General features: G+C 42.1%; 2 protein-coding genes across 15 annotated transcripts in view; one reads left to right on the top strand and one right to left on the bottom strand.

Annotated features, from left to right (window-relative positions):
• Positions 1 to 15,250, top strand: part of RNF121 (ring finger protein 121) — a 113,316-nt gene that overhangs the window by 25,898 nt on the left and 72,168 nt on the right. The window lies entirely within an intron of this gene.
• Positions 1 to 15,250, bottom strand: part of LOC118627669 (putative short transient receptor potential channel 2-like protein) — a 23,738-nt gene extending 8,488 nt beyond the window's left edge. For 10 of the 11 annotated variants that reach the window (XM_036258088.1, XM_036258084.1, XM_036258086.1 and 7 more), the window contains exons 1-5: positions 14,991 to 15,250; positions 9,183 to 9,358; positions 6,618 to 6,759; positions 5,029 to 5,184; positions 3,755 to 3,933 (exon numbers count right to left, since the gene is read on the bottom strand). In XM_036258088.1, the coding sequence (XP_036113981.1) occupies positions 3,755 to 3,933; positions 5,029 to 5,184; positions 6,618 to 6,759; positions 9,183 to 9,227 (522 nt within the window). In that variant the 5' untranslated portion in view covers positions 9,228 to 9,358; positions 14,991 to 15,250. Of the gene's footprint in view, positions 1 to 2,288; positions 2,415 to 3,754; positions 3,934 to 5,028; positions 5,185 to 6,617; positions 6,760 to 9,182; positions 9,359 to 14,990 lie in introns of all 11 variants that reach the window. The other variant, XR_004959210.1, reaches the window with a different exon arrangement.

Raw genomic sequence — 15,250 nt, 5'->3', positions numbered from 1 at the left:
ATAGCTTGTACTAGGGCGCCTTTGCTTGTATGTGCACATTCTCTTCCAGCTCTAAGATGTGGAATTCAGTGATTTTGCATACTTTTATTCCCAGTGCTAAGGGCTTTGTCATGATCCTGAAAGACCTGGGATAAAAGAATACATGCTGTTGGGAAAAAAGGGCTTTGGGATTGCTATGATATGCAAACTTTTGAAAGCATATATATATATTATAAATATATATATATAAATTTGTACATACAGAAAACTGATTCATGTAGGTACAAAACTCAAATCACTTACCTCTATACACCAATGTGAGAGAAACAAATTATACACATATTTTAAAATATATTTTAAGCCCTGGCTGGTTTGGCTGTGGTTAGAGCGTCGGACTGTGGATCACAGAGTCCCAGATTCAGTTCCCGCTAAGGGCACTTACCTCAATTGCAGTTTGTCCCCGCTCGTGATTGGGGTCGTGTGGGAGGCAATCACTCGATGTGTCTCTCTCACATCGATGTTTCTCTCTCTCTTCCTCCCTCTCTCCCTTCCACTCTATCTGAAGATAAATGCAAAAATGTCCTTGGGTAAGGATAAAAAAATATATTTTTTTAAATAGTTCTACTTTGAACTATTTAGGAACTTTAAAAAAAAACTTTTTTTAAAAAATTGATTTTAGAGAGAGGGAGAGAAATAGAAATGTCGATGAGAGAGAACATCGATTGCCCACCCCCTGCATGCTTCCCACTGGGGATTGAGTCCACAACCTGGGCATGTGCCCTGGCCTAGAATGGAACCGGCAACCTCTCAGTCCATGGGTTGACACTCAACCTCTGAGCCACACTGGCTGAGCTATTTGGGAACATTTTTATTACTTTTCTCTTCTAAATACTGTTTAATAATAATATTGTTTAATTTCCATTATGACTTATTTTGTGAACGATTTTGTTTACCTGCAACTAAAAACCTACCAACTTTAGCTATCTATGAAAACCCTACCAATTTCTAGCCATCTATAAAGAGCTGTGCATATATGTATGTGTAGATAGATGACACGTCTCTTTCTAGAGTTCGCCACACAGGCATTTTATAAACCTCTGTCTTTCAAACTCCAGAATGTCTATGTATAATAATCACACAAAAAATAATTTCTACATAGATTTTATTTAATGCTACAATTTCTTAATTCTTTGCTAAAATTCATTTTATCTGTGTCGGTTTATCTGTAGCTATTTCCTTTTTTATTTTTCCAAATTTCCTTGAATTTAAAAAAATTAAGCTTTTTTTCTTTAATTTTCATCTCTGATTCTCCCATCAGATTTTTTTTTAAAGTAAGTGTCTTTCTTGTAAAGCATGACTTTGGCCTCATTCTGCAAGTTTGAGAAATAGTATTTTTATTCACATTCACTGTTCAATATTTTCTAATTGCCATTACAATCTCATCTTGGACCTAGCATTAGTTTTGAAATACTCTGTTTACCAGGGTTTTTATATTTTCTTTACCATGTCTTATACATTTTAGAGTGAATAGTATTATACAGGGTAACTAGCTGGATGTGTAGAGGTGGTTATTTAACTTTAACTCTAAATGAGATTAATCACTAGCAAATGAGCTCCCTAGCACAGGCTAAGTGGAGTCTGGTGGCCTAGGTTCAAATCCACTCCTAGACTTATTTAGAAGTGTGACCAGGGACATCCCACTAAACTGCTCTGGTTTCTGTTTTCTTTCCTGGAAAATCGGTGATCATTAAAGACCATACTTCATAGGATTAAAAGCTCTTATGTTTTGCTTTCACTATAATTTACATTAAAATGATACATTAAAAAAAAAAAGCCTATGGCATTTCAGACATCTTAAATTATAAAACTGAGTGCCATCATTTCATTTCCATGTATCAATCCTCTTCTGTAGAAATGTTTCAGGATCTCCTTTCCCCGTGGTTTCATTGAGCACCTGCAACATGTTTCATTCTGCTGTTGATGTTCAATGTCTTTCTGACATTACAGGTCTGGAGTTGCTGACCCTTCCTCCTCAACCCCACCATGGTCCCAAAGGTGCAGAGTAATTTAGATGACCAAAATGGAAGACTATGAAGGCTTTATTTATCCTACAATTAGGAAGACCATCTGTCCTGGTTTGCCTGGGACAGTTGTGCTTATTATGTCTATTGTCTCGGTATAATTATTAATAGCACTCTTTTTTTGCTTTCAAAGTGTCTCAGTTTGGATGGTAAATTTCATGATGACTCTATCTACAACTCCCCTCTGAAAGGTCAATTACATAATGAACACTTATACTCAAAGCCTACCTTGTTCCAGCAGCCAGGAATGCATTGTGGAACAAGACAAACAGGTTCCTAATCTCACAGAGTTTCCACTTCATTGAATAGCTCTAGCTCCGTTCACGTCAGCTCCCAGCACTGTGATGGCGAGACCTGGAGGAGTACAAGGAACTGCTTCCTCTGGTCCTTTTGCATTTTTCAGCCCTTTCCACGATGGAAGAGTAAATCTCAGACTAAGCTTTACTTGTCTCAGCTCTCTGGGTCTCTCCCAAAGCTATGCAAGAGCATCTACTCCTCCTCTGTCTGCTCTAATTTCATTTTCTCATCTCAATGTCCAGTCTCTTCTATAGTAACCACTATAGGAGTAGTAACTCTGAGGTTCATTCCTGGGAACTGAAATTCTTTTGGTTATATCAAATGTTTGAAACTTCTAAAAATGTATAGTGAGCATAAAAGCACTGTGATATAAGAAGAAGATACCTGATTTTTGGTCCGTACTCTGTTCTGACTCACTGTGTGAATTGGAATATGTACGTTTTCCTATCTGCAATGTAAAATGGGGTGGTTGGGACTTGGTGATCTCTAAGTAATTTTCCATCTCTAGAATTTTATGATTCTAGCTCTGTGTGATTATATCTTTATATTTGTCTGTGAGTGAATTGTGGTAGAGGGTACTTACTGGCTTGGAAAGATAAATGGAGACACCAGTGACAAGAAACAGGGAGTCAGAATAGGTTTAGGAAGAAAACAAACAAATAACTAGAAAACTGGCTGAGAAAAGGGAAGATAAATCGACTAGATAATTATACATATCCAGAAACCTCTACAACTTCTCTTAGGAGTACGTGTGTATTGTATAGGGAGAGAAAGCAGGAGAACACATAAAATTGCAGAGCATGTATCTAAGAATATAACTGGCTTTGCTAGGTAGGTGGCTCAGAGAAGAACAATGACAGAGGGACTGTAAGTGAGTCATGTGAGTTTTGGGTGCTCGATAGAAAAGTCTGATGAAAGCTAGAGTCCCCAGGAACCTAGAAATAAAGTATGAGATTAAGTTTGAATCATTGACCCATGCACCCAATCAGGGCACATGCCAAGGATGTGGGCCTGATCTCCAGTGGGGGGCATATAGGAGGTGGCCAATTGATGTTCTCTCTCATCGATGTGTCTCTCTCTCTCTAAAAATCAATTAAAAAAAAAAAAAAGACTTTCATTATGGTGAAAGAACAAATGGCCCAACAGCTTTGTGTACACTATATTGAAGGCTCACTCACTTGAATCTTTCACGTGTGAAGGGGAAGGAGAGGAGTTCACTCCTACCTGTAAGAAAGGGCGGCCAGCTCATTTATGTTTGTATTTGAATGTGTGTGTGTGTGTGTGTGTGTGTGTGTGTGTGTGTGTGTATGTGAATAACTCAATCAAACACCAGCTTCCTAACCAGAAACTGAAAAGGGTGGGAAAATATTAAGTCCTTGCTCCATCACTGTACATACCTGGCTCAGCCCAGAGCTCACAGGGGCTGAGGGATCCACCATGGGGTCATCTAAGGAGTCCAGAGAGGAACACACGCGTAGGAAGGCCAGGCCAAAGGACTGATGACGTGTAAAGGGTTGGGAGCAAGTCAGGCGAAGTCGATCCCATGACTCACTTAAGGCTGGAGCCAGGAAATCATCTCAAGGAAAAGAAAATGGGGGAAGAGAAAATGCATAAATGGGATGGAGAAAGGAAGAGAAGATCAATACTGAGGAGGGGAAAGAAAGGACCAAGGATTATACAGAGTAAACTCCAACAAAAGCAATAATGAAGGTCATTAGTAACTGACCCCTCAGGCCTTGGTGCTCAGGGTTTGGCTGTGCCAAGCAGGCCAGTCAGGGCCCTCTCAGATACCATCACTCCTCCCTGTCATAGTTCCATACCATTCCCAGCATGAATACATCTTCATTCTATACTTCTCCAGGGACTGAATCAACGTCTCATTTTAACAGGCGGTATCTGTAGAGTCGGGGTCTGGGGCGATCACTTGCTTAATGGATTTGCTGATTTACATCTACCCTTCCTGGACCAGGAGATCTCAGGCTCCCTCACAGCACTACATGCCCTATGCACTCACTCACAGTATCACACACCAGTACTACAAACTCTTCTCACCTTCAATTCTCAGCACTATCTAGTAGGACCTCATCTCCTACACCTGGTATGCTCCTCCCTTATCACTCTTCCTTCACACTACAAACACCTCCAATTTAAATGCAGACAAATCCTAAGACCCAGAGGCCAGGAATCAGATCTTATGTTTCTTCTGCGGTGTGTAGTGAACACAGAGATTTGCATAGAACATAACTTAGGAAACACTATATGCTATGTAACTGTAACTATCATATAGTCTTCTCTCACTTATGTAAACATACATCCTGCAGTAATGCTTACATTCACATTTACATTTATACAAACAAAAACACACTGGTCACAAATGTGGTTTCTACATCAGGCTTCACGGAATTGTGCTGAGTGTAAATATAAATGATAGCTCAAAAATACCCCAAGGTATCATGTATTCTCATCATAGAGAACTCACTCACAAACATACCATATAGTTGTTCACTCATTAACTACCCCGTCCCCCAATAGATATAACTAAGCCCCTGCAGAGGTTCCCTCTCACAACATACACCTACCAGCTCTTACAGCCTTCTATGGTGCCACAGCTCTTTTCCTCAAAATCTCTCTCTCCCTCAGTCTCTCCCATTTCTGCTTTGGCACTCCTTACCTTCTTTAAACATGCGGACCCCTGAGCGGTTTTTCCCCTGCTTTGAATCAGCCAGGGACATTAGCATAGTTGCAGGGAGCAGGGTGACAAAAGGTCTGTCCAGGGACCAGGAAGAACGGCCCACATCAATCTGTAGAAAAGCACAGCCACAGTTACCTGGGGACAAAAGGTCGAGAGAAGGATAAGGGTTATAGGATGACAGGGACTCCCCTGACTACACAAGGGAATCAGGTAGGAAGAGGACATTTCTCCATTCTAGAGCTAATTGGCAGCCCAAAAAGGTCAAACAACACAATTAGCCAGTAACTGAAGTGAAACGAGACCTCAGCCCATTAAATGACAATGTGAAGGTAGGTTCACCATGCTTCAGTTATAAAGAAACCTTTCCCTGACTGAAGGGACCTGCTGCTTCCCTGTCCTCTGGCAGGCAGTGCAAAACTAACACACTCTCTCTCTCTTTAGATAGAGTGGGAAGGAGGAAGGGAGAGAGAAAAAGAGAGAGAGAAACATCAATTGGTTGCTTCCTGCATGACCCCAACCGGGGCCAGGGATTGAACATGCAACTGAAGTATGTGTCCTTGACTGGGCATCAAACCCGTGACTCTTTGGTCCACAGGCCAATACTCTTAACTGCTGAGCCAAACCAGCCAGGGATAGTCTTGTCTCTTAAACCCTTGCTAGGGAGGCCCTGGCCGGGTAGTTCAGTTGGTTAGAGTGTCATCCCGATACACCAAAGTTGTAGGTTCGATCCCTGGTCAGGACACATACAAGAATCAACCAGTGAATGCATAAATAAATGGAACAACAAATCTCTCTCTCTCAAAAAAAAAAAAAAAAAAAAAAAAAAAATTCCTTGCACCCAGCCGGTGTGGCTCAGTGGTTGAGCATTGACCCATGCACCAGGAGGTTGCTAGTTCGATTCCCAGTTAGGGCACATGCCCAGGTTATGGAACAAATCCCCAGTGGGGGGCATGCAGGAGGCAGCCAATGAATATTCTCTCTCATCGATGTTTCTCTCTCTCTCTCCCTCCTTTCCCTTCCTCTCTCTAAAATCAATAAAGAAAAAAAAAGGAAAACAAATTCCTTGCTAGGGAGCCTGACATCTCTCTGTCCTGACAGAGCTGAGACCAATGGTATTTGTTGGCTCTCTATTCCAGAGAAGTCTAAGGCCACCTTTTCAACCCATAAACTCCGACAGAGCCTTCCCAGATTAGCCTGCACAATTTATCCCCAGCATCCTCTTGACACTGATATTTAGAAGTATATATAGATTCTTTTTGTTGGCATTTATAGTAATGTCAATATTCTTCACCCAGACCACTCAGATCAAAGCAGGGGAGGTATGTTGCATAATTCAAGGAGTGCCATTTACATTCAATTCTATGTGAATAAAACCCTTACAGTTTTTGCCAACACCACATACCTGCCCCAAGGGCAAGAGCCACATCTCTCCTTCACACCAGTTAGGGCTTATTCCATGAAGGCTGCTCAGCCAGACTAAATTGAGACATTTTGGTGGAGCATTTGGAGGACAATGTTACTCCTGTGTTCTCCTGCAGAGGTTCCTAGGCCACAGAAAACTCACTCACCCACATCGATGTAGCCAATGGGCACTGCCCTCTCCAGCTGTAGTTCTAATTTTAGTTGCCCACTCTTGTCCTGAGGGCAGCTGAGCCAAGGTCCCCTCTGTCTATCTGGGTTCAGCAAGTTCTCCACAGGATACTTGGGATCCTAAGTCAGAAAGAGGAGACAATAAAGAACCCTGCTGAGCCTAAGGGAACAAAGGATGCCCCTGAATGAGGGATCCCTATACTCCCAAACCTTTCTAGGCATCCCAACATAATAGGAAAGGAACTAGATGGGGACGCAGCTATCACATACCAAGGGATTTATAGACACCACTTATCTCTCTTTCATTTACCAGACTACCTCATTTGATCCTCAGAACAATTTTAGGTGGTTACTATTATTGCTTCTTAGTTAACAGATCAATAAACTGAAGCTTGGGTTCAGAAATTTACCTAAGGCCAAGAGGCTGAATAACCAGTCTGAGTTAGAACTTCCAGGTTTCTGAATCCAGAGCTCTTAATCACATTATACTATTTTTTCTTTCTTTTTTAAAATCCTAACCTAAGGACATGCTTAGATAGAGGAAGGGAGGGAGAGAGAGAGAAAGAAGCATTGATCTTTTGCACATGCCTCGACTGGACTGAACCCACAACCCAGGTACGTGCCCTGACCAGGAATTGAATAGGCAACCCTTCGGTGCATAGGATGTAGCTCAACCAACTGAGCCACTCATACCAGGCTACATTTATTTTTACTTCATTTTTTTAAATCCTCACCCAAGGATATGTTCATTGATTTTAGAGAGAGAGGAAGGGCGAGAAAGATATAAATATTGATGTGAGAAACGACTGGTTGTTTCCTGTACGCTCCCCAACCAGGGATCGAACACAAAACCTAGGTATATGCCGAGTGGGAATTGAACCCGCAATCTTTTTGGTGTATGGGATGATGCTCCAATCTATTAAGCCACCCAGCCAGGACCTATTTTTTATGTTTATAAGGTGTTTTCACAGACATTTATTTGTCTTCAAAGTAACCTTCTGGGATAAGAAAGGCAAAGATTTTTATTCTAAGTTTACAACTGATAGTTAGAAATAAAGTGATTCATTCAAAGGCTGCAACAGCGATAATGAGATAAAAATTCTCAGTTCTAACTCAAAATCAGATATTTTCTCGGTGGAAAGGTCTTGAACAAGCTACTTTCTCTCTGGATCTAGATTTCTTCATCCTAAGTAAAGTGGGGTGACTAGACTCATAATTTTCAATCTTGCTTTTTGTTCTAGCAATAAAACCCTTCCTTTTAACTGGTCTTATACTAACGTGAGTATGTGTGTTTTCAATAAATAAAAGCACAGCTCTGGTTAAAGCACAGTTGGGGACGGCTGGAGACAATACACTTGTCCCTTTTCCCTTCAACTTCTTTTTTTTTTTTTAAATCCTCACCTGAGGATATTTTTCTATTTATCTTTAGGTAGAGAGAGAGGGAGAGAAAGAGAGAAACACCGACACGAGAGGGACACAATGACTGGTTGCCTCTTGCACGACCCAACCAGGAGTGGGGATGAACCACAACCGAGGTATGTGCCCTTAGCTGGAATTGAACCTGAGACTCATTGGTCCAGGGTCGACGCTCTACCACTGAGCCAAACTGGCCAGGGCTCCTTTCAACTTCTAGAAGTACAGTCTGAAAACCACAATAGTAGAAGGTAGCTAATGTTCTCTAGCATTTTATAAGGCTAAGACTGAAGAAAACCATTTAAACTGACCATGGAGGCAAGGAGGGTAAGGATAACTTTTATTCTATTTCACTTAGAATAGGAGCCAATACAGTAGTTCCTAAAGAAGCTCTAAGGATCTTTCTGAAATGTGTGGAGATGTTTTTGTTGGTTATAATGACTGGAAAGCAGAATGTCATTAGGGTCTAGAGGCCCTTGATGCTAGATATGCCATCATGCAAATGATACTGTTATAAAATGCAGGCTTGTCTGACCCAAAATGTCAACAGTACCCCCTGAGAAAGACTAGAGTAACAGAATGGAAAGAGCAGAGAGGATGGGTAAATGGGCAGGGAAATGACAGCAGAGGAAAGGAAGGGTGGTCCTTAATCACCACAGTGGACCAGTGCTGGTCCTGGCTCTGACCAGGGTAATCAGGATTTCCTGAATGTAGACTTTTAGAGAGGAGGTTGAGATCACCTTTGCTGATGGTGCTGATATCCTCACAGGTCAGGGATGACTTTGTGTGTCCTGGTCTGCCCTTAATGACAGAGTGACTAAACTTCCCTTCTGGGAACCCTGGTATAGACTTTGGTCCTATAGCCTTGATAGGTCCCTCCAAACTAAGGGTGGTGTTTCCTTCTTTACCTTTATTCCTGGGAACACTGTTTTTAGGTGTCCTGCATTGCTCTGGGAACAACCTGAGTGCAAGAGTTTTGTTTCCTCCCTTTGACTCTGGACTCTCAAAGAAAGGACGATGTCTCTTCTATTAGATTGGGAGTTTCCTGAAAGTGGAGCCAAGTCTTTTATTTTTTTCTCTCACTCCTTTCAGTCACCAAGAAAAAACCCCATGCCTGCTAGTTAATATACCTGAGAGGAAAACGACACCACGTGGCTGATCTTCACAGGAGCCATGGTAGGCCCAGCAGTTGTCCTGAGTACAAGGCAAAAATCTTTTCTCCTGAGATTTCTTTGGTCACCACTTCAGCACTGTCCACATTTTGGTCCCATCAGTTCCCAGAAGAGAAAGAATCCTCATATTACTCCTGAAGAAGAGAACAAAAGAAAAATAAACTAGCCATGGCTGTTTCTCTGGTAACAGAAGTTATTTGCAGCAGTCAGACTGTTACTGATTACCATGACAGGCTTAGTGGGGACGGGGGCAGGGACCAGATCTACACCAAGTGATGAGATTCCCACAAATGGAAACAACTAGAATGCAACTGCAGGGCAACAGAGCAACAAGTACAAAAAATATATCGACAGGTTAATGTTGGATGTATATGTAGGTGAGTTCCCAAGGGCAAGGATTGTGTCTTAAATCATTCATCTTTATATTCCCAGAGTCTGGCATGTAGTAAAGATGTGCAACAAATGTTCAAGTAAACATGATACAAGCTTCTTTTATTTATTTATTTATTTATTTATCCTCACCCGAGGATAAATTACCATTTATCTTCAGGTAGGTTAAGAGGGAGGGAGAGAGGGAGAGAGAGAGAAACATCAATGTGAGAGAGACACATCCACCGGTTGCCTCCTGCGCGACCCTGACCAGGGCCAGGGATGAACCGCAACCAAGGTATATGCCCCTGGCCGGAATCAAACCCAGGTCTCATTGGTCTGCGGGCCGACACTCTAACCGCTGAACCAAACCGGTCAGGGCAAGCCTCTTTTATATATTTTTTTATTTATTTTTTATCCTCACCCGAGGACATTTTTCCATTTTTTTGTACAGATAGAGTGGGAGGGAGAGAGAGGAAGAGAGAGAGAGGGAAACATCCATGTGAAAGGGACACATCGAGTGGCTGCCACCCGCACGACCAACCAGGGCCAGGGACAAACTGCAACCGAGGTACATGCCCTTAGCGGGAACCGAACCCGGGTCTCTCCGGACCGCAGGCGGACACTCCACCTGCTGAGCCAAACCGGCCAGGGCAAGCCTCTTTTATTTTTGTTTTTCCTTCCCATAAAATACATCTTCCTAATTTAGGTTTGCATTAAGTTACTACTCTATTAGAAATCTTCAGTGGCCCGATGTATACGAATCCCTTGCTACATGGTGGGTACTTGACAAATATTAATTCAGCTTGGCCCCTCAAATATCTACAATGTAGATCTCTACATTTCCTGTTTTATCTCTTATTCCTTTCATCAGAGGATTTTTCTTTTTTTAAATCCTCTGAGGACATATTTTCCATTTTTTATTCAGATAGAGTGGGAGGGAGAGCAAGGAAGAGAGAGAGAGAGAGAGAGAGAGAAATATCGAGAGAAATATCGATGTGAAAGGGACACATTGAGTGGTTGCCACCCACATGACCCAACCAGGGCCGGGGACAAACTGCAACCGAGGTACGCGCCCTTAGTGGGAACTGAACCCAGGTCTCTCTGGACCGCAGGCTGACGCTCTAACCGCTGAGCCAAACTGGCCAGGGCCATCAGAGGATGTTTTGCCTGACTACCAGTGTTTTGTTTACTTATTTAATCCTAAGAGTTCATATGGATATTTGTAATTTTGTCTTTTGCTAAACTTTTTATGGAAAATTTTAAGTATATGCAAAACTTACATATTAGTATAATGCACTCTCATGCGTCGATCACCTAGCTTCAACAGTTCCTTGGTCAGAGGTGTTTTAAAGTGGTCTGACCCTGGCTGGTTTGGCTTAGGGGTTGGAGCATTGGCCTGCGGTCTGGAGAGACCCAGGTTCGGTTCCTGCAAAGGGCAAGTACCTTGGTTGCAGTTTGTCCCTGGCCCTGGTTGGGCCGTGTGGGTGGCAACCACTCGATGTGTCCCTTTCACATCGATGTTTCTCTTTCTCTCTCTCTCTCTGTCTCTCTGTCTCTCTCTCCCTCCCTCCCTCCCTCCCTCCCTCCCTCCCTCCCTCCCACTCTATCTGAACAAAATATCGAAAAATGTCCTTGGGTGAGGATAAAAAAAATTTTTTTAAGTGGTCCGAGTGTCTGTAGGTGGATCTTTCTCCAAATATTTATACACTACCCTTTTTACTCATGTTTGTTACCTACCTGGCCCCTGAATATAAGTCTATGACTCCTGATATACTCCTGGCCATAATGGTCTTCTTGTTTCCTTTCATTCCCAAATATTTTCCTCACCTCCAAGATTTTGCTCATGCCATTGCCTCTGCTTGGAATGCTCTTTTCCTTTCTCATTTGTCAAATTGGAAGAATCTTTGATGCTCAAATGTCACCTCCACTCTGCTCAACCAGCTCAAGGTGATAGCTCCATCCTCTCAATTCTGTATTACATTATCTGGGTATATGCCTTATGTCCCTTGACTAATTGTAAGCTCTTAGAGAACAGGCTTCATGTCTGATTAATTTTCTGTATCCTCAATGTAAGAGGAAGAAATTTATAGTTCTAGATTAGCAAATATCTGATGAATGAATAAAGGACCATAAAAATTGAGCTCCAAAGGGCCAGCAGTTACGGTGTGCTCACAGTGTGGTAGTAATATTCTTAGTGAAAGGCATCTCAAGGTCAAGCACTCCCCACAGGTCACAGACGATATGGTGCCAAGACTTCAAAAAGAGAAGAATACAAGATGAGTCCTGGGTTACCTTTCTAGGCTGCCAGATTAATTAGAGCTGATCATTCCCATAATAGGAACTCACTGAACATTCAACAATTTTTCCTATTTTCTGCTAGATATTGAAAATATAAAAATAAGTAAGATATGATCTCTGTTTTGAAGAAATTCCCAGTATACGTTTGTGATCTGATGTGAAAACTCCATCCTCTCATCACCCATCTATTGATATCTGACCTAGTCAGCCCCAAAATTATATTCTAGGCTTGGAGACCCTGAAGCTGTCAATGTTGGATATTTCATTTAGTTAATATTTTTGGGATTGTCTGGTAGGTATCAGGCTCTGTACTAGGTGCTGGATACACAGTGGTGAATAAGACATATACAGTCTTTTTCATGAAGATCACCATATATCAAATTGCCTATAGTTATCCAAGGATTAAGAACTTTCTGAGTTCCTTGCCCAAGCATATGCCTTGCTGTTCTTGTTTTCTAGCAATGGCTTGTTTACCCTCTTTGTCTCCCCACTAATTAGTGAGCTCTTTGAAGATATCGATTTTTGACATGTTCACCATCTCCCACACCTCAAAGAGGGGTGAAACACAGTGGGCATAAATAGCCATTGAAAAGAGTAATTAATAAGTCAATTAATATAATTCAAATCAGAATTTCAGCAGAAGTTTCTGGCAAACATGACAAACTGATTAATCAATAAAGGGCCTCAAATTGCTAAGACCATTCTAGAAAGATTAAAGAAGTGGGTTTCAACTCCTTTGAAAAGAAGAGCAAAGTCACAGTAATTAAAACGTACTGTCTAGAGAAATAACCTCATAGATACCAGAAACAGACTCTTATAAATGGGAATTTGCAATCTGCTTAATTGATTGTAAGAGAATAGAATCATGATTCTGTTAGATAAAAGATGAATAAATGGTATTCAGAAAACTGGCTCACAGTGTGAAGAAAAATGAAAGTAGATCCCTACCTCATAACATATTTTAAAAATTATACTCAAATGGATCAAAGATGGAAACATGAAAAATATTTTAAGGTAACACAAACAGGGTTGAAATACAAATGAATGACTAAAAGAAGATATTTGCAAACCATAAACTTTGATAGTATTCAGAGTATATATCTATTTTATTTTTATTTTTTAAAGTTTCTTTTTAAAAAATTTTTAAAATCCTCATCTGAGGACATTTTTGCATTTATCTTCAGATAGAGCAGGAGGGAGAGAGGGACAAAGAGAGAGAGAGAAACATTGATGTGAGAGAGAGACACGTCGAGTGGTTGCCACCCACACAACCCCAACTGTGGCTGGGGACAAATTGCAACCGAGGTACATGCCCTTAGTGAGAACCGAACCCGGAACTCTCTGGTCTGCAGGCCGACGCTCTAACCGCTGAGCCAAACTGGCCAGGGCCAGAGTATATATTTTAAAGTAGCACACATCAGTAAGAAAAAGGCAAGCAGTTCAGTAGAAAACTGGAGTGAAGATATAAACATACAATTCACTTAAGATGAAATCTGAATGACTAAAAACTCATATTAAAAAACCCTTGGCCTCCCTAGTAATAAAGAAATTGCAAATATCTCGTCATCTAAGACTGAAAAAAAGGTCAATGTTTACAATATAAAGGACTAGCAATAATGTGAGGAAATGGGTCCTCTCATAAACACTCTCAGCACATCTTAAATCTGACCAGCTACATTTCTAGTAGTTAACTTATTTATTTGACCAGTGAAGCTCTAGAGGGACTCATGTACACAAAAAGACACATACAATGCACCTTGGCAAGCGTGGCTTAGTGGTTGAATGTCGATCCATGCACCAAGAGGTCGCTGGTTCAATTCCCAGTCAGGGCACAAGCCCAGGTCGTGGGCCCAATCCCCAGTGGGGGGCATGCAGGGGGCGGCCAATTGATGTTCTCTCTCATGGATGTTTCTATCTCTCCCTCTCGCTTCCTCCCTCTCTCTAAAACCAATAAAGAAAAAAAAAAAAAATGAGGAAGCAGCCCTGGCTGGTTTGGCTCTGCGTTTAGAGCTTTGGCCTGCAGACCTGCGAGTTCTATTGCGGTCAAGTGCAGGTACCTAGGTTGCAGGTTTGATCTCCAGCCCCAGTAAGGGTGGTGCAGGAGACAACCAATCAATGTGTCTCTCTCACATGAATGTATCTCTCTCACATGGATGTTTCTCTCTCTCCCTTTCTCCCTTCCACTTTATCTGAAAAGCAATGGGCTCAGGTGAGGATTAAATAATAATAATAAATAGCCCTGGCCAGTTTGGCTCAGCGGTTAGAGCGTCGGCCTGCGGTCCAGAGAGACCTGGGTTCGGTTCCCGCTAAGGGCATGTACCTCGGTTGCAGTTTGTCCCCGGCCCTGGTTGGGTCATGCGGGTGGTGACCACTCGATGTGTCCCTTTCACGTCGATGTTTCTTTCTAAAAAAAAAAAAAAAAATAATAATAATAATAATAATAATAAATAAATAAATAAATAAATAAAACAAGAAAGCAAATGGATCATAATGTCAATAGTCAATTTGGGGTAATGGGTATAGAGTTTATAACACTCTCTGTATTAAGTTTCACATAATAAAAATAATTCCCATTTTAAGTAAATGAGATGGCTGTGGATAGTGTAAATATTGCCCTGTAATTTCCTGACAGCCCCCAAATGGTTGACTGGCATTCTACTACCTGTGAGCCCACAGGTCCTCCTAGCTCTATTCACCGGATAGCTCCAGCAGACACGGCCAGGGGGAGTGAGCAGGGGCTGCAGGCTTGCGAGGTGTCTGTCCCGTCGGGATGTACAAATAACAGGTTGTTGGAAATGAATTACTAAGCTACAAGTTGGGGTGCAGCACAGTGAATAAGGTGTATAAGACGGGGGCAAAAGGTAGGAGCTGGAGACGCAGTATGTGGGACAGAAAAGAGTACCGAGATGTGTGACGTGTAGCCGAAGACGGGAGAACCGAAGAGGTTTGGGGACCGTGGAGATACCGCAAGGCTTTTCGCCTTCTGGAGCCTAAACCACGAGGCCACTTCCACGGCTCCTCGGAACGCGCTGTTCTGGTCACCCCTCCTTTCTTTCGGCCACCACCCTCCCATCAACAACCCCCAACGCCGCTCACCAGGGACAATGAACCTCGAAGAGCCACCGCAGCCTCAGATCGTGGACCACAAACTCATTCTCCCGCCAATTCGGCCCCTTGACCTACGCCTTCTGACCTAGAGCGCTACTCTTCCGCCTCTCGAAACCCGGGAATTCGTTCCGGGGCCTCAAAAGTCTCTGTTTCTGAAAAGTGACTTCTACCGAAGCAAGAAGGCATGTGCCGTGACCAGTAAAATACATTAATGTGTTATATGTATATTTTCATTCACTACAAATCTC

The sequence above is a fragment of the Molossus molossus genome, unplaced genomic scaffold, assembly GCF_014108415.1.
Source record: "Molossus molossus isolate mMolMol1 unplaced genomic scaffold, mMolMol1.p scaffold_m16_p_13, whole genome shotgun sequence".
Taxonomy (NCBI): domain Eukaryota; kingdom Metazoa; phylum Chordata; class Mammalia; order Chiroptera; family Molossidae; genus Molossus; species Molossus molossus.
The sequence above is the reverse complement of the archived record's forward strand: the minus strand, read 5'-3'. Positions and strand labels throughout refer to the sequence as shown.